Source organism: Rhincodon typus, chromosome 7 (assembly GCF_021869965.1).
Source record: "Rhincodon typus isolate 14 chromosome 7, sRhiTyp1.1, whole genome shotgun sequence".
NCBI classification, from domain to species: domain Eukaryota; kingdom Metazoa; phylum Chordata; class Chondrichthyes; order Orectolobiformes; family Rhincodontidae; genus Rhincodon; species Rhincodon typus.
In genome coordinates this window covers 64,004,778-64,025,381 of record NC_063338.1, presented here as the reverse complement: position 1 = coordinate 64,025,381, position 20,604 = coordinate 64,004,778, and the positions used below count along the sequence as shown (strand labels likewise).

The window sequence follows — 20,604 nt, the reverse complement described above, 5'->3', positions numbered from 1 at the left end:
AATAGGGGGATATGAACTGCATAAGGGCAGAAGGTTCTGTTTTTGGATTAGTTAGGGCGTGATGATCAGCACAAGCTTGGAGGTCCAAAGGGCCTGCCCATGTGCTGCACTTCTCTTTTGTTCTTTTGTTTTTTGAATCCAAGCAATGCCTACATTTTACAGCTATAGCTGGCATATTGCCGTAGATCTTCCTTATTACCTACCAACCTGAAAATCTTCAGGATATTTAAATAGCATTTCAGTGTATTCCTGAATGAGTGTAAGTGTAGTAAGGGGGCAAGTGGAATATTCAGCAGCTGGCAGGTACACATGTAAACAGAAATAGACAAATGTGTTGCCCCTAAAGTCAAATAACTTGAGAAGAACTGATCTGTTGATAATTGTGTAATGCCACCTTTATGTAAGTCAATACGATTTAATATAATAAAGATAGAGGAAAGAGAAATAAAAGAACAGAACACCTTTTACTTAGCAGCAATCATACATACTTTATGGAGCTGAATGTGAGCAATGAATAGACACCCAGGGATAAGCAGAAGAGTGGATCCAAATGAAGGTGAGAAGTGAGAAGTGCAAAGACAAACGTGGGTTGTAGATCATGAGGTGCAAGAAGTGACAGAGTTGTGGCTTCCAACTAAAGGCACTACTTGTGACAATGGAACTTGGAAAATGTTGGACCTATGAGAGACAGATCCAAAAGTTCAATGGGTATAGTTAAGATGTTTGTTCTTCATTCTGCTTGTAGATTATGGAGAGTTAAGTTCTTATAGCAGCAGCAGTGGATTGTTTTAGCCTAGTGCCTGTTTGCATGTTCTATATGACAAGCACTAACATTCTGAAATGTGAGATAATTCCTTTAGAGGGAGTTGGTAATGTAGTGGTAATGGCACTGGATGAGTAACCTTGAGGCCCAGGCTAATTTTCCAGGGGAAAAAAAAAGAAAGAATTGAGGATGCTGGAAATCTGAAACAAAAACAGAAATTCATAGAAAAGGTCTGGCAGCATCATTGGAGAGAAATGAGAGTTAACGTTTCAGGTCCAGAGACCCTTCTTCAGAACTCTTCCAGAGACATGGGCTTAAATTCCACCATGGCAGATGGTGGAATATAAATTCAAATAATAAATTGGGACTATAAAGTTATTCTCAGTTATGATGACCATAACAACTAATATTGTTTGTTGTAGGGAAGGACAAATACCTTTTTTACCTGAATTGGCCTGCATGTTACTTCAAACTCAAAACATTGTGGCAAATGCAACTAGATTAATTTGGGATATCTGGTTGGCATGGACAAGTTGGACCGAAGGGTCTGTTTCTGTGCTGTACATCTCTATAAACCTATGACTCTTAGCTGTCACTAGAAATGGCCTAGCAAGCCGCACAGTTTGAAGGCAATTAGGATAAACAAGAAATGCTAGTCTCACAGCATCCCCTATGTCCCATGAATGAATAAAAAAAAAGTTGGTAACTTTTTTTACAAAAGGAACATGGAACCAGCCAGAAAGGGGTGACATAAGTATACAATCACACAAAAAAAGCAATCTGTGTTAGTGCATATATTGTTAACATTGTTTAGTAATATTTGCTTAATATGACAGTGATAAAATAAATGGCTTCAGAGCAATGTTCATTTTTCATGTTATATTTTGTTTCAGTATCAATGTACATCAGCTGGAAATATGGGAAGATATTGATTGAAGGAACTTAATTGTCTCTATCTCACCCATGAAATGTTAGATTTATGGGACAGGTCCCTGCCAACAGTAATTGTTTCTTTTGAAATGAAACTGGATAAATACCTAACTAAAATAAACATCACGTAAGAACATAAAAATGGATGAAGTCATCTGTTCATCACTTGAATACTGTTAAGTTTTTGTAAGAAATAGATGTCTCGCCTTTTTTCCTAAATTGCAGTTAACAGTAGATAATTCACAAAATGTTGATTTTTGTTTAGTGATTAAAGGCCAAATCATAAAAATGCATAAATTTATTTTGAAAATTATACATTGCATTGATGGAAAGGAATTAGTGTATAGATAATCTTTGTGTTTTTTTTTCAAGAATTCTTAAACTTTAAATTGATTTGTCCCAATCTAAAATTGATCTTCAAAAATGGGAACTTCTGGGAATATACAGTTCATTTAGTAACATCTGCAAAGAGAAAAGATGGGTTAAAGTTCTGAGTGAAAATAATTTCTCAGACTATTGAAAGATCTGAATGGTCTCTGTGTTTCTTCTTTCAAATGCTAATAGTCTGTTGTGTATTTATAGCAAGCTGTTTGTAATTCCTCTTCTTCTTTCTATATGAAACTGATGTCCCATTTCAATTTGTAATTAAGATGTGTTGTTAAAAACAAAAATCTGAATTGCTTTGCATTCTCTTGATAGATGCCGAAGTGGTATATCGGACCAGAGATGGGCATGTGATCAAACTGAATATAGTTACAAATGAAACTACTGTATTGCTGGAAAACAGCACCTTTGTAAGTAAATTAATTTGCATATTTATTTTTTCATTTCTGAATGGCTTTAACTTTGCTGACACATAGAAGTGATTATTATGTCTGTATACAATTGTACAAACTTCAAAAGTAAGAATGTGTATCAAAGAGAATCACAAACCATGTATTCCCCTATGCAGACATCTATAAATGCATTAGTTTTCCAGCATTGTTGTATTTTTTGGAATTTTTAAAGGGATGAAACTGCTGCATTGGAATCACAGGAAGCTGAAATATTTGTTGTTAGTCAACAAAATAAGGGATATACCCCTTTGCAAACATAGAGCTTTTACCCAATGAGCTGCGGACTGCAGCAGTTCAAGAAGGCAGTTGACCACCACTTTTTCAAGGGCACCTAGGGATAGGCAATAAATTTCTGGCCAGCCAGCGATGTCCATGTTCCATACATGAATAAAAGAAAAATCAACGATTGAAAATGGCAGAGCAATGATGCTAAACAGTGAGAAAGTATCTTTACACCAGACTCCACACAGTATACTATGTCGTTGATGTCAGAGCCTCATAATATATGTAAGTGGAGTGTGCCATTTCCATCTCAGTCCACATTGCTTTCATTCAGTTTCTGTTCCTGGCAATAAATTGTGAAAAAGACAAACCACAAAGCAGCTATTTCCAATTACGGTTAAGGGAAACCACATTGTTTTCAGTAAAATTGTACAATTTTTAGAGACATATTGCTTAGATAAGAATATGCTGTTCCTTTAACAAAAACTGAAGGAACTATGGACGCTGTAAATTAGAAACAAAAACAGAAAAACTCATCAGGTCTGGCAGCATCTGTGGAGAGAAATCAGAGTTAATGTTTCGGGTCCAATGACCCTTCCTCAGAATATTAGATTTTTCTTTGCTGTTTATATAACTTCAAAATACTTCTAAGAACACTTGAACAACTGCTGCTATCACACACACTGATTATAGTCATGGTTCTTGGAATCTCTTGTTGGTAGGAATAGTAAAAACAGGTCAGAGTAGTAAAATGGATTGTATCTGAGTGGAGATTTAATGGAAGGAGGTGACTTGCCAAAATCCATATTTGCCCAGTAGAAATTATTGGCCCAAAAATAGCAATGTGTTGATTAGAAGCAATATAGAACCAAAGATGACACCAAATAATGCAAGGAGCTGTTAGGTTGGATGGCAAAAACCTGAGTCAAAGCGTTTTCCTAAAGGAACATCTTAAACAAGAAAAGTGAGGTGGTGAGGTATATTGAAGGAATTTCAAAGTTTGGAGCCTCTTTAACTGAAGGCATGACCACTAATGGCGGAGAAATTCATAATGGAAATGCACAAATAGCCAGAATTAGAGGACAGTAGATATCTCAAAGTGTGGAGCTGGAAGTGATTACAGAGACTGGGAGAGGCAAGGCCTTCAAGGGGCTTGTAAACAAGGATGGGAATTTTAATATCAAGATATTGTTTAACTAGGAGCTGGTGAGGGTCAGTGAGCATTATAAATGATATCAAAATCGATCTTCTCTGAGTTAAGATACAATCAGCAGAGACTTTGAATGACCTCCAGCATACAGTGTATGTAAATGTGGAAGACCAATCAGGAATGCATTGGAATAGTCAATACTGCAGGGAACAAAGGCGTAGTTTTTTTTAGCTTTATTCATTAATGGGATAAGGGCATCACTGGCTAGACGGCATTTGTTGCCCATCCCTCATCCCCAGAGGGCAGTTGAGAGTCAACCACATTGCTGTGGGTCTGGAGTCACATGTAGACCAGACCAGGTAAGGACATTAGTGACCCAGATGGGTTTTTCCAGCAATCAACAACAGATTCATGGTCATCATTAAGATTCTTCATTCCAGATAATTTGTTGAATTCAAATTCCACCATCTGCCATGGCAGGATTTGAACCCGGGTCCCCGAATGTTATCTGGGTCTCTGTATTAACAGGCCAGTGATAATACCACTCGACAATCACTTCCCCTTAAATGGAGACTTCAGTAGCACGAGAGATACACCAGGGATGATGTCATGATGCTTTTATAGAGGTGGAAATAAGATGTCATAGTAATAGCATGTTGTGAGTTTGAAACCTCTCTTCAGGATCAAATGCATAAGCAATGTTTCAATAATGCCAACTTAATCTCAGATTGTAGCCAGATAGAGGAATGAAGCCTTTCAATAGGGAGCAGAAATTGGAGCAGAGAAACAATGGATTTGTTCTTCCCAATCATTAATTGGAGGAAAATTCTATGAATCAATATTGTTTATTGGATAATCAGTCTGATACTTTAGCAACAGCTGAGAAGTTGAGGGAGGTGGTGATAGGTGTCCTCAGTGAAAATATTAAAAAAATGCTATGCCTTTGGCTAATATTGCTGAGTAGTAGCATTTAGAAGAGAAATCGGAGGGGGCCATGAATCAATCCTTGAGAAACACAAGAACTAAGTTTGGAATTTGAAAAGGATCCATTGCAAGGGATTTTCTGGGATAATTAAATATTTAAGGATGGAACCAGGTGAGAGCAGTTCAACCCAGATGAGCGACACTGGAGAAGGTCAAAGGAAGATGATGTGATCAATTATCTCAAAGGTTGCAGACAGGTTTAGGAAGAGAGGAAATTTACCTTATCACAGTCATATTGGATGCTAACTAATGCAGCATCGTGGCTCAGTGGCTAGCATTGCTGCTTCGCAGTGCCAGGACCTGGGTTTGATTCCAGCCTTGGCTGACTGTCTATGTGGAGTTTGCACGTTCTCCCTGTGTCAATGTGGGTTTCCACTAGGTGCTCCGGTTTCCTCCCAAGTCCAAAGATGTGCAGGTAAGGTAGATTGGCCATGCTAAACATGGAGTCACCAGGAAAGGGTGGGTCTGGGTGGGATGCTCTTCAGAGGGCCAGTGCAGACATCATGGGCCTAATGGCCTCCTTCCACACTGTAAGGATTCAGTGATTCTATAATTTTAACTGTGACTTTGATAAGAGCTGTTTTGGTAGTTTTGCAGACAAGGCTTTTTGAAAGGGGTGATATTGGAAGATTTAAAGGAGATAGGGACATAACCTGAAAAGAAAGAACAATTTATAATATTGGTTAACATGAGACCCAAGAATAGAGTTGAATAGCCAGCACCATAGTGAGAAAAAGATTGACGGAATAGGATTTGGGCCTGAAAGGCAAGTTGTTCTCACAGAGAGACCGGAAGGTAGGAGAGAAACTCAAAAAGGTGAGTTCAGCTTTAAAGCAAGGACCATTAAAGGATATTTGACCACCTGGATTAGTAGACCAGAGAATACACCAGAGGCAGCTGATTGAAATGTCTTAATTCAGTGACAAAGAAGTCCAGGGATATTTCTCACTTGTTGAAGGTGAGAGTGGAGGGTTCAAGGGACAGGGATTTAGGAAGACGATTTTTGATGGGGAAAAGAAGTTAAGATTTTCTTTGCTTTAGGGGATTTTCATTTCAAAAAATAAAGAGCAATCCTGGCTCATGAGAATAGGATCCAACAGTGTTACAAGTGGTCCAATCAGATCTGACTGTGGAGGCTAAAGTTGTCCATCACATCCTTTCAAGATTGTGGCCTTTGGATATAAGGTAACAGATCTGAGCTATATAAGGAGAATATCCAAGGTGACAGAGAATGGGGCATGAATCGTAGAAATGAAGGTGCAGTCAATTAAATAAATGCTTTCTATCACATTATGGTAAATAGAGCACCAAAGACTAGAAATTGAGGATTTGAAAGTATGGTTGTGAGTGAATTGAATGATATTATTCCTGCACACAGAAGGAGGTGGTGTTGACCTGTGGAAGGTGTTGGGGAGGTGTGGGTGTTGTGGGTGGTAAACGACTCAAAGAAGTGATCGTAAATGCCATTATCTGTAATTGGTACAGCAAGAAAATGGGAGAAAGCATGATAAAATAGGCTCCTGTGATTATGGTTGGATGGTTTATCTCAAGAGATTTAAGGAGGACAAGAAAGCACTCAGAAGAAAGAGAACACAATCAAAACTTCCAGATTCAATTTCTCAGATACAATGAGTCATATTATTTCTGAATAGTGTTAAATTGGGTAATGGGGAGGCGCAGCAAGACCTGGGTAACTTTGTACACCAGTCAGTGAAAGGAACCATGCAAATGCAACTGGTGGTGACGGAGACATAAAGCATGTTGGTCTTCATAGCGAGAGGATTCGAGTACAAAGCAGGGATGTCTGGTTGCAATTGTATAAGGCCTTGGTGAGAGCACACCTGGAGAATTGTGTGTAGTTTTGATCTCCTTATCCATGCAAGGTTGCTGTGGTGACGGAGGGAACAGAGTAAAGGTTTACCAGACTGACTTCTGGGATGGTAGGACTGACAAATGAAGGGATACTGAATTGATTGGGACTATATTCGCTGAAGTTTCGAAGAATGAGAGGGGATCTCCTAGAAACCTACAAAATTCTAATGGGACTAGACACGATAAATGCAGGAAAGATATTCCTGATAACCAGCAAGTCCAGAACAAGGGGTCACAGTTTAAAGATACGGTGTAGGTCATTTAGGGCTGAAATGAGGAGAGAATTTCTGCACCCAGAAAGTGTAAGCATATGGAATTTTCTGCTAAAAGGTTGAATGTTTTCAAGAAAGAGATAGATATAGGGCTAAAGGGATCAAAGGCTATGTGGAGATAGTGGGATCAGTGTACTGAGTTGGATGATTAGTCATGATCATATTGAATGGTAGAGCAGGCTCAAAGGACGAAATGGCTCACTCCTGTTCCTATTTTCTATATTTCTATGAATTGAGATTGTGATTGAAATCAACAAGGATGAGACATCAGTTACTGTAGAGATTGGTGGAGGAAAGGATTTCTTCAATACTGTTGATAAAATTCTTTTGTACTTGGAAAGCCAATCCAGAATGTTAATTCTGAAAGAAAGGAGAGAGAATGAACCAAATGAAATGATGAAAGGAGGAAAGGTTGACAGAGGAGCACTGTCTTAGACAGTGTGGATATTTTGTAATTAACTTGTTCAGACACAATTGTACTCTTGACATTGAACCGTCATGACACAGAGGTAGATAGACTACCAGTGTGCCACAGGTGACCATAGACCAAAGTGTGTAATTTTACGATGTGTTACTACACAAGATAGGATGTGGCAAGTAATGGAAAACGTAGCCAGTTGAGGATGTTTCATTAAGGGAATTGTGCCATCACCCATCAGTTATATTTCTGTTAAGACCAAGCCGTTAAAACAATCATTCACAATAAGTTAATGGTTGTAAGGGCCTCGTTCATAATGAATAGAACTTCTAAGAAGAGTAGATTGGGGAGTGGTGAAATTTGATCCACGAGCAGTATCCACAGAGTTTGTAATAGGATTGTCTCTATAACATAGGATAAAATGCCAAGTTCAGACTTTCTGATATACAAGCATCAATCACAGTCTTCATCTGAGCCTTCTGCAGCAGAACTCATTTTGAGCTCATCATCCAGTGATCTGGAACCTCTGTTACCCTTACCCTTGCCTTGACTGTGGACTATCCATGCCCAGTTACTCACCATGTACCAATCCTGCTTCCCAACAGCTCACTAAATTATGCAGATTGCCAGAATGTCTGTAAGTATGAAACTAAATGACAGTGTTTCATCATCATTCGTCTCATTTTCATTTTGCACATGATGCTTTTGTACAACTGAAAGGAGAAAGGCATTAGGTTAGGGCTATGGTGATGAAAAGCATGGGGAAAAAAGAGGTACATGCTTATCTAAAGAGGTTGTGTGATGAGTAGAAAGTAGGATGTGAAAAGGAGAATTAGGTAGAAGTACATTGAATGGACTATCTGCAATGTTTTCTCTCATACCACTGACAACAGCCTCAGTTCTGATCTGTCCCATGAGGGGTGCCTACTGTTTTCTTTGTTGGGCTGACAACAATCAACCATCTCTTTCTGCTAGTCAGGTGCTACAAACATATGGTTCCCATTGCATTCCAAATGTCTGCCTGGAAATTCTTCTGATTCCATATAGATAGTGGGCCTCTTTCAAACTTGTCTGAATTACATCAAAAAGTAAGCTCTTCGAGAACAAATTTGCCAATAATTTCTCAGCACTATTTTAGTGGAAGTTTTGACTGACTTCGTTTAAATAGGTTCATAACTCTGCATAGATAGACAAATTTTATACATTGGCATTCTATGGTGTAATTTCTTGGAAATAATTCTGCTTAAGTGTTTTGTTTTAATTCCTCTGCAAGATGAATGATCAAATGCAGTATTTATTGATATTACAAGCTGATCAATTATATAAACTTTTCAAACATAGTCTGATATGATGAAAGCATTTATTGACAAATCTGTGGTGCATGAATCCCAATGTTCCATTTATAAGTTATTCGGTTTTATCTTGTGTGTTGTTGATTTACACTTTCTTTCATGTCGAAGACATAGTGAATAGCATTTTTTTTCTTCCTTGACAGTTTTTGGTGCTTAATTCCCTATCATTTCTTAATGTAAAAGCTAATATTTCAGCAGCTTCACTGTGTGCTTTGATCTTTCAGAGCATCCCTTTCATTTTTGTGTCTTTGGAGCATGTGCAGTGCTAGACTTTATTGCTGTCTGAGAGATCATCCCTCATTCAGCTTTACCAATTTTGCATTGAATTACAATGTAAACTATCAATGTAGGTGAATAATTGGACTTGCTGACGCAAGGTTTCACTTGTTCCTAACAGCTGTACGAAAGTAAAATTACCTCTGCAAGAAACATATCATGCTAAATATGAAGGGCTCAAAATTCTAAAAGTGCTTTTGGAACTGAAGTGAAGCTGAACTTCTGTGTTCCTTCATATTGCTGATTTCAATGTAACATACATGTTTAGCTAATTTAAGTAGATCCAGCAATGCACAGGTCAGAGCATTAAATTAGTAGAGGTGGGGAAAAGTGCAAGTGCAAATTAAAGGTGGGGCGGGGGGGTGGGGAAGGTGATAGTTGTTGATCGTGATGAGGAGGGGGTTGTTTAAAAAAATCCTGAAAGGATGGAGTTGAGAGCTGGGAGGAGTCAGTGAGCAGATACAACAGAAGGATTTAAAGCCTGGTTCAAACTGGGTCCAGAGGTCCACCGAATGTATGATATTGAAGGAAAACATCTGACAGTGAATGCCATACTCTATGACCACAATTTTCAATGTTCACCTCCTCAGACATAGAGACCTATGGACCAGTTAATGCATTTGTAGGAAATGTAGAAACAAGAGTAGGTCATTTACTTTCTGGAGCTGATTCTGCTATTCAATTAGATCATGATTGATCTCTGACATAACTACCGCTTTGTATCATTTCCTGTAAAACTCACAATCTCAGTTTCAAATTTAACAATTGATCTAAAATATCAATTGTCATTGTGGCAGAAAGTGCCAAATATCTACAACCCTTTACGTATAGAAGTCCTTAGTATTCTCATAGCTGAATTTTTCAGTACAATTTTTTTCGACTCTACCCTCCATCTTATACTCCCTGAAGTGATATAAGTGAATACATATACTCATTTTGAACTTGCAAATTTCATACTGCAGAACAAATGCAGAATTGTTACTTGGCAGGCAAATACACACAACCCTCCACAGTCATCCCTTGTTAATACTCTTAGGACCACATAATGTATTACTTGAAAAGCAGGGAAAGATTGTGACGTCTATGACCAACATGCAAGTAACTAATTTCCCAAAGTGAACATTGGGGTTTGAGTACAACATTCAACTGATGGTATCTGAAATCCAGCAGAAAGAATCAGAATGTGCACAGAACCAAGATCATGTCAAGAATGCGTACCAAAACTAGCGAGACAGTGCAATGAAACATGCCAAATCAGAACAGTACCACAATAAGAAACATTGAGCCGTCCTATTATGAAGAAAACACAGCTTAAGATGCCACACAGTATAAAGCAACTCTAACCCACCATTCTACAAGCATACAGCACATTTCAGCAAAAATCAGCATAGTAACAGCTGGATAAGCAAACAAATCATACACTTCAGAAACTTGTAAATATGTTGCTCTGTGTTAAAGTACATTGAGAAATAATGTTTATTCTTTAAAATTTCATGTAAAAAGTTGATTCTTTGAAGGTAAATCTTCAGTTTTCATAATAGAGAGTATTGTGATATGGGTATATGAACCTCTGAGGAAGTGCATAATAAACTGTTGTTAGTTATTACATGCTTCAACAAAATTTGTTGTATTTGTGCTGTGACATGTATTGAATCTACCAGCGACTGGGTAGAAATACTTAACTTCACAGTTACTCCATGTATACATATAGTCTAAGCGCTCTTGTGCAATGTCAGTGTCGTTGCCTCAGAGCCAAAGACTTCATTTCAAGCTGCAACTGCATCAGAAGTGTGTCATTATACATCTAAATAGACTGATTAAAAATATCTGCTTATGGGGTTGTCTTCAAATAAAGAACCCATATTATTGCTTCACCAAACTTTAAGTCTGATTGATACACGTAGAGAAGAATGTAACACTTCCAACCATTGAATGTGGTTTCTCTTTATTCCATCTGTTCCCCTTAATAGCTTGAAAACTTCAACAATTATCAGAAGTGAAAGGAAAAGAGTAAAGAGAAGGCAGGGGAGTAGGACTAGGTGAGTTGTGCACCAGAGAGCCAGCACGGATGTGATGGGTGAAATGGCCTCCTTATTGGCTGTAAGGATTCTACAATTCCAAAATAGGTCACGGCTTAAGCTCATGCATTTTAGGGAAAATAGTGCTAGTTTATATAATCTGTCCTCAAAATGTAATTCATGACGTCCAGGTATCATTCTGGTAAACCTTTGTTGCACTCCTTTGAAGGTTAATGTTTTCATCCTAAGTCATGGTGTCCAATATTGCTCCCATACTGTCGATGTGAACTAATCACAGTCTAAGCATGGTTTTTACTCTGTTGTATTCGAGTTCTCTAAATATAAAGGCCAGAATTCGATTTGCATTTTTGATTATTTTTGGGCCATTTATGGTATTTTAACTAACTGTGTACCTGAACTTTGAAGTATGCCACAATAGATACTTTGACCATCAACAGCTGTAACTTGGAGCACCATTTGGAGCAGATGATCAAAAGTATTTTTAAGAGCTTCAACGTAACAGCTCTGAGGGTGTCCAGCAAAGCTCACAAAATAACAGCATAACCAAGGAGCATTAACATTCTTGACCTCAGATAGCACCTTCAATGCACAAAGACATGCTTAAAAGCAGGAAAAGACAGCACAAGGCAGGCATGAGGAAATTAAGACACATTTGCCTGACATCTGTGTGCATGGAATAGTCACTTTTTAACATATAATCCAGAATTCTGAAGTAACTTTGTTCTTTGCTTTTCAAGTCTGAGGGAACAAAGGAACAATGAATAATAAATTCAGCACATTGAGTCGGGTCAATTTACATTCAGGAAGTTAATGACTGATCCACATTCGAAATCGAAGTAATATAAATAAATTATTGTTCTTTTGGAGTCATGGAGTCATAGAGACATACAGCATAGAAACAGACCCTTCAATCCAACTCATCCGTGCCAACCAGATACCTTATATAAATCTAGTCCAATTTGCCAGTATTTACCCCATATCCCTCTTATCCCTTCCTACTCATATACCCATCCAGATGCCTTTTAAATATTGTAATTGTACCACCCTCCACCACTTCCTCTGTAGCTCATTCCATACACTTACCACCCTCTGTGTGAAAATGTTGCCCCAAGGTCCCTTTATTTCTTTCCCCTCTCACTTTAAACTTATGCCGTCCAGTTTTGAACTCCCACACCCCAGGGAAAAGACCTTGTCTATTTATCCCATTCATGCCACTCATGATTTTTAACCTCTTTAAGGTCATCCCTCAGCTTCCAACACTCCAGAGAAAATAACCCCAGCCTATTCAGCCTCTCTCTTTAGCTCAAACTCTCCAATCCTGGCAACATCCTCATAAATCTATTCTGAACCCTTTCTAGTTTCACAACATCCTTCCCTAAGGAGGGAGAGCAGAATTGCACACAATACTCCAAAAGTGACTCCACCAATGTCTTGTACAGCTGCAACATGCCCTACCGACTCCTATACTCAATGCACTGACCAATAAAGGCAAACATACCAAATGCTTTCTTCACTATCCTATCTACCTGCAACTCCACTTTCAAGGAACAATGAAGCTGCACTCCAAGGTCTCTTTGTTCAGCAATGCTCTCAAGTCCTTACCACTAAGTGTATAAGTCCTGCCCTGGTTTGCCTTTCCAAAATGCAGCACCTCATATTTTTCTTAATTAAACTCCATCTGCCACTCCTCAGCCCATTGGCCTGTCTGATTAAGACCCTGTCGTACTGTGAGGTAACATAGAACATAGAACAGTACAGCACTGGCTCTTTGGCCCACAATGTTGTGCCAACCTATTATCCTACCCTAAGATCAAACTTACCTGCATACCCTTTATTTTGTTATCATCCATGTGCTTATCCAAGAGTCGCTTAAATACCCCTAATGTATCTGACTGTACTACCACCGCTGGCAGTGCATTCCTCACAATCCGCACTCTCTGTGTAAAGAACCTACCTCTGACATCTCCCCTATACCTTCCTCCAATCATCTTAAAATTATGCCCCCTCATGATGGCCAGTTCCGCCCTGGGAAAAAAGTCTCTGGCTATCCACTCTTTCTATGCCTCTCATCATCTTGTACACCTCCATCAAGTCACCTCTCATCCTTCTTCGTTCCAATGAGAAAAGCTCTAGCTCCCTCAACCTTTCCTCATAAGACCTGCCCTCCAGTCCAGGCAGCATCCTGGTAAATCTCCTCTGCACCCTCTCTAAAGCTTCCACATCCTTCCTTTAATGATGCGACCAGAACTGAACACAATATTCCAAGTGAGTTCTAACCAGGTTTTTACAGAGCTGCAGCATAACCTTGTGGCTCTTAAACTCATTTCCTCTCCCAATGAAAGCCAACACACCATACGCCTTCTTAACAACCCTATCAACTTGGGTGGCAACTTTGAGGGATCAATGGACATGGACCCCAAGATCCATCTGTCCCTCCACATTGCCAATAATCCTGCCATTAACGTTATATTCTGCATTCAAATTTGGCCTTCCAAAATGAATCATTTCACACTTTTCTGAGTTAAATTCAATCTGCTATTTTGCCTAGCACTGTGTCCTGTCAATGTCCCATTGCAACCTACAAGAGCCCTCCACACTATCCACAATTCCACCAACCTTCATGTCATTGGCAAACTTACTAACCTACCCTTCCGCTTCCTCATCCAAGTCATTTACAAAAATCACAAAGAGCAGAGGTCTCAGAACAGATCCTTCTGGAACACCACTGGTCACCGAGCTCCAGGCTGAATATTTTCCATCTACTACCACCCTCTGTCTTCTATTGGACAGCCAATTCTGTGTCCAGACAGCCAAATTTCCCTGAATTCCATGCCTGTTTACTTTCTGAATGATCCCACTATGGGGAACTTTTTCAAACGCCTTGCTAAAATCCACATACACCACATCCACTGCTGTACCATCATCAATGTGTTTTATCACATTCTTAAAGAATTGAATAAGGCTTGTGAGGCATGACCTTCCTTCTTCACTGTTCACTACCCCCCTCCAATTTTTCTACAAGTGTTAAATTAGGAGCTGCATTGGTGTCAATGTTGGAATCTTGCCCTGATCATTTCATCATTTTGATGCATTCGCCACTTTGAGTGAAGAGGCACCTATCAGCAGCAAAGTGTACCTGAAACTGGCATGTATTTTAGAATTGATGTGGGCCTCTTGTATTTGGTTGCTGCTCCAGACTGTAGTTCATTATCTGAGAACTATACAATTCTTGTGCCAAAACAATCTCTACTTTCTCAGATGTATAACAGTTACTAGGTAAAAGAAAAGTATATCTGTTTCCTTTCATGAGTTGGAAGTGTTGTTTTGGCCATATATCATCTTTGAAAGCACAAGATCATTTGCATACAATAGGAGAAAAATATTGGAGCAACATTTTGACTTGCAAAAAGTCAAACTAACATTCCTAGATTATGAAACAAAACATAAAACATTTTTTTTAATTAAAACTTTTCTGCAAATGCATATCAGCAAAATGAAATATAAATTCTACTTGTTTTGCCTAGGATTAAGTTTTCATGTTTTAAATTCCACAGGCCTCATGCCATTAAAAAAAAGCCTTTACAGTTAAATAGTACATTTTGGGTCTGGAATATATCAACAATCAATTAAGTAATTGAGAATTGTCATCACTGCAATAATGTAGGAGCACACAGCAGACAATTTGCTGATAACATAACTGATTGGATAATATGTTCTAATGATGCTCAAGAAATTACTAGAACACTTGTAGAACTATATAATGAAAAGTGTCATGAGATGTTTTACATCCATTGTAGATGGAAGAAAGGGCTATGGTTTAACATCTCCTCAAACAATTATTCCTCCGATAATGCAGCACTCCAAAGTGATTTGGATTGTCAGTCTGCATTACATGCTGCATTTGGAGTGGGACTTGAACACACTACCACCTGACACACAGCTGAGTAGAATTCCACCCTGAACAAAGGCTGACACCTATTGTTAGGCTAGCCTGAATAATGTATGTGAATACTTTGAGTTTGATTTCCCCCAGGAACTAACTTCATATGTGGTTTAATAATCAGAACTAGACTTGTATTCAGAAAATGATTAAACACCCTTGCACAAAGGTTTTCTTCGTTGTCACAAGTTGTTCAATCAGGTAATAAAGCATGGACCTCTGCTAAGGACCTCAGTGTAAATCCCTGCTGCAATAGACATTTGAATTTAACTATCTGTTTTGTTATCCCTAGGGGTATAATACAATTTGAAAAGCTAAGAACCTCAGTGGAAAGTGTAATATTTTGTCAGATCACAAAGGATTTAGAAATAGTGTGAAGTGAGCAAGGTCTAATGACCATTAATTTGTCTGACTTGACAGCAAGTGGAAAGTGTGTTCCTGTCCGATTAAGTTGACTTCTAGTTTTATGGCTATGTTTCATTGCACTGATGTTTCATTTACTGGTGTTGAAATGATTGAGCAAGTAGTGACTGATTTGGGGAAAGGCTAGACTTCTACTTTGTGGATTGGTAAAGATCATTGAAAATAGATTGGACTAACAACCGTGAAACAGCATCGGAAGCAACCAATCTCCACATGGACAATTTGACCATTCATTTTGATTTGCCTTGTTCCAATATTCCATCTGTCAATTTTGCGTCCTTCACCTACCCATTCTAAACATTAATGTCAATATAATTTCTATCTCATCAACCAACCTGGGTAGTAGGTTACACAACTTATTGCCCTGGACAAGAAGGAAAGAAACTCTTTAAGGTTGTTTTTATGTCATGTGAATGGGGTTGGCATAGGACTGTAAAGCCTTATAGTGATAGAAATGTCGATCACTTCCATGCTCTTGTTTCTTTCTGATGGGAGATTAATTAGTGTCAATGAGAATGTAACACCAGATGCTTCAGTGAGCTTGAGAGATTTAGGAAAATAGGATCAGTAAGGATCTTCTACCTTTCCAAAAAAACTAACAATACAGTTTTATATTAGTCTCCTCTTAATGTAACAAAATACAAGTTATATTGCAACTATGCAACAGCAGTGTTTCTGACTATTATGTAAGCATTGTCACAAGACAGGAATTGCTGCCACTGTACACGGTAGCTGTAATTACTTCCCATATTGCTGATGTGAGGAAATTGAAGGTGAAAGGCAAGGGACAAAGGGAATAATGAAGAGAGGATAGATTCAATGGTTCAGGGACAGAAGAGGCTGGGAGTAACACTTTTAGGGAGGGAGAAATATATTGAGGCATTCACAAATGGAGCTTGTAAGGGAAAATACCAATGGGACTCTTCTTAGTGGGGAAGTTGGGGGTGGGGAGGTTGGTGGAAGGATAGAGAAATAGAAAGGATACTTTGAAGTGACTAAATTAAGTATGCCAACAAGATCTGATGGGGTATGTGCCATTGTGAAAGGGGAAATTTGGAGAACAATAGCCAAATCTTATGTCTTACAGATATTGGAGACCAGATGTACCCCCTCAAGATACAGGTCAGAACTTCTTGGAAGTTCTGACACAATTACTATGTGGGAATTGTCTGCAAAATTAAAACATCCAATTGACAACTATCCTGCTTCCAGAACTGTTCAAAAAAATCAACTCTGTTTTAAGAGTTCAAGTCTTGTGCAGGGTCCAATTTACTGATCTGGATAGTTACGCAGGAACTGCTAGACAGGTAAAAAATAGTTCTAGCAGTAGAGTAATTATACACTGTTGTGTAACCATGGTTGAGGGGGTTCGGAGGTGAGTTAAGGAGATCAGTGGTGGATTGAGGGGATCAGTTTAATAGTTACACAGAATTACAGTAGGTTTTAATTGCTCTGTCATTTCTTTGATAAATGTTATGCTAAATATGTCAGAACTATCTAAAATTCCTGACTCTAACTCAGATTTGGTGAACTTCTTGGTGGGTTCTGTGCGTAAGGCAATTGCCCCTCAAAAATGTCAACAATTAAAACCTGTATCTGCATTTCCACATGATCCCGATGCACAACTCCCCTCTATGGCTGCTGCAACAATGATCTTCCTATCAGATTATCTGGGATATAGAGAAGTTCTGGTATATTTATCCTTCACATATTGAAATACGGCAGCTAGTGCCATAAAAAGGGGAATTTCTGCACAGATTTTCTGCACTACTTGCTACAGAGATTCCTGAACTGAGTTGAATGTGAAGGATTCTCCATTAGATGATTGCTCATAAAATTTGGAGGAAAGTAAGTGATTACTTTTACATTTCATCAGGATCAGAAATATGGTTTCTGATCTCGATTGTGAGATCTATGCCAGTGGAGCTCTGCAAACTGGTCCAGGAATTAAATGGGATGAGGTTACTTGCATTCTGCCAACCTTGTGATCAAGTCTCACCTACACACCAATACTTTGTTCACCACTTTAGGTTCTGGAAGCAATATTTTGTCCACAGTCTGCATCATAGCCTTAACCCAGAGGAAAGGAGTGAGTTATGGTCCTTGACATTTATCGTTTAACAGTAAACACTTCCAGTAAAATGGAAGTCTATAGTGGTTAGAGTCACAGCGGACAAAAACAAGAGATAATTGACTTGTTGAAGGGCAGTCATCACTACCCCAAGACATCACTGCAAGATGTCCTCAAGAAAGGGTAGATGACCGAAACACCTTCCATTACTTCATCCATGTCCTTTCCTTCACAATAAGGTCTGAGTCAAAATATTTATTGATGATCCTGTGGAAAATTCCCTTCACAACTCCTCCAGTAGTGAATTAGCACCAGCAAACTGCACTACGAATAGAGTGATATCCGACTTGGACTGGCAATTAGTTAACAACATTTGTGCTATCTAAGATCCACGAAAGGATCAACTAAGGCAAGAGAAAGTTCAGTCAAACCCCTTTAACCTTCAATGACATTATCATTAGCAATACCTGACTACCAACATCTTTATGTGGAGTGGGATCCAATCAGGACCATCCATGTCAGTTCTGTGGCTTCAAAAGCAGAGCAAATTCCCAAAGAGTGGCTCGTCTAATACATCAAAAATGGTTAACCTTTGAGACTACCCGTGTCCGGGTATGATGGAATACCCATTATTCACCCGTTTTGGTGTAGCCACAGCAATGCTCAAGAAGATCAACATGATATCTGTAGAGTGATTCACTTTGTAGCACCCTGCCACAGGGCTTTGTATACAACCTCTCTATCAGTACTACACTGCAACTGCAATATATTCAATACAACAGCTCCGTCAGGGAAATCTGTGACACAGGCTTTCCATCCTGCCTGAGAGTGGGTTAAAGCTAATACACCAGATGGAACCGATGTCAAATTAAGTTAACTATTTTGCATAAGAACACTATGCAGAGAAAATCACACTCAATAAGATGTATATTGGAAATAAATGTCTTAATCCATTTAAGAAGAGAGAGCTAATTTCTGTCAAGATGTTCATGGTTATTAGAATCAAATAATGTGTAGTTGATAAAGTGGAAGCTAAGATGAATCCCTGCTAATCACAGGAACTAGTATGAAAGAAGCGTATTCTACAAAAAAGAAACAGAAAATGCTGGAGAAATTCAGGTCTAGCAGCAAAAGCAAAGTTAATGTTTCAAGTCTGGTGACTCTTCATCAGCACACAGGTACACAAAGTATTCTACAAACCTAGTGGAAAAGTACACTGGATTGCCAACAAGTTGAGCAACTCAGTGACAATGACACGGCAATGACAAAGCACCTCTGTAGCTCACGCAGTTAGTTTTCAATCCCAGTCAGTGTTTTTTTAAAATTTTATACACAGGATGTGAGCATTGCTGCCAATATTTGTTGTTCATCTGTAATTGCTCTTGACTAAATTGAAAATGTAAAAGTGTGTCCCTGCTTATTTCTATTGACACCAAAAGTTGAGCTGAGCTTAGGAAATATGCTATTTCCATAACTTACATGTTAATGTACAATACGACAAGGAAAAATGCTTGTCCGCTTTTCATCTAAAAGAAACATATCTTGTGTTCACATGCAGGGAAAAAAGAAATATCACACCCATATCACACCAAAAGTACCCCTTTTGCTATTGTAAAGCTCTAATTCTGAAAGATTTCTGTATATTTTTAAAATAAAATTCTGTTATCAGTAATTTTTCATTTGATGTCAATACTGCCTTAAAATACCAATACTTTCAGAAGCAATTTAGTTCTTCATTGAAATGCATTCTTACACTGTTGCTGATGCCATTAAGCATACCTCATATAAATAGACAACTTCACAGTTGCAGAAGTGTTAGATGTGCCCTGGTATTTGACAGCTGAGACATTCATTACTCATGAATAATCTCACAGATTTGAAGTTTCTCACCACTGAAAATAGGTATTGAAAATAATAAAAGAAAGTAGAATGTTCATGCAAACAGTTTGGGTTACTGACGTAAAAACAGTATTATTCAGATAATAATTTCCATGGGTGTTTAATTTTACTTGCAGTGTTTCAGATGTTCAATGCCTCTTCTTCAGTGGTATGAGTTTTGATATGATCAAATATATTTATGAAGTAAATTCTATGACCTAAGTAACATCAAGAACTCAAAAATGAAATGATTCAAATGATGTTTGAAACCAGTCTAAAATTGCTTTCTTGCTACTATTGTTTGCAAGAGGCAGGGGATAATAAAAAAAAAGTTAGTTCATAAGATGCTTCAAGGAGCTGTAATTCTCCAAGCTTCAGTTTGTGAGAAAGTTAATATTTAAGAACTTGCATTTTTGTGCAAGTTATTTGAATTATGACAGTTTTACTCTACCCCTGGCAAAAGTTTAAACACAACACAAAACTGCTTATCAAACGAATGATTGTTATAAGAATAATATTAGGATAAGATTTGAAAATGCATTCCTTTGTTAAATATATCTTGTATTTTTTTGTTTCCTAGGTGGTTTTTAAAGCAACAAAATACTCTGTCTCTCCAGATCTCAGATTTGTCCTTCTTGCATATGACGTCAAACAGGTACACCAACAATTATGCAAGATAGTTTTTTTTCAGAAAAATATTGGAGAAGTGTTTTTTCTGCTGATGTCACAAGTGCATTTTTTTGACATCAAGATGTATCAGTATACTTGTTTGAATGCTTCCAGATGCAATCTAGTTTGATTATTTTGGCAGTTGTCAGAAAAAAATAAGGACTTGAATGTCACTGTGTGTCGAATATTTTCTCCCGTGCAAACACATTTTGTCCCCTGCTACAGTAAATAGAATACTTGTTTCAACTCCAAATCCACTTGTTCATTTTCCCTCTGTAAATAGCAAGAGATGAAAAAACAAATATAGTTTAAATCGAGAAAATAAAAATTATCTAACACATCCATTTTATACTTAAGTGTAAATATGAGTGCTTATGCAGATAACAGATGCTTTCTTCGCTGTATTAAATGACTTTAAAGGCTTTGTCTCTCTAATAATGTTGTTTCTACATTTTTTAGTCTTGAAATGATTTGTTTTTTGCTGCAACGGTGTTAACAAAAGAGGAAAA

General features: G+C 38.1%; 1 protein-coding gene across 1 annotated transcript in view; it reads left to right on the top strand.

Moving 5' to 3' along the window:
• LOC109928671 (inactive dipeptidyl peptidase 10-like) overlaps window positions 1–20,604 on the top strand; it is a 618,050-nt gene that overhangs the window by 199,205 nt on the left and 398,241 nt on the right. The window contains exons 4-5 of the mRNA XM_048599233.1: window positions 2,393–2,487; window positions 20,007–20,081. Coding sequence (XP_048455190.1) covers window positions 2,393–2,487; window positions 20,007–20,081 — 170 coding nt within the window. The remainder of the gene's footprint in view (window positions 1–2,392; window positions 2,488–20,006; window positions 20,082–20,604) is intronic.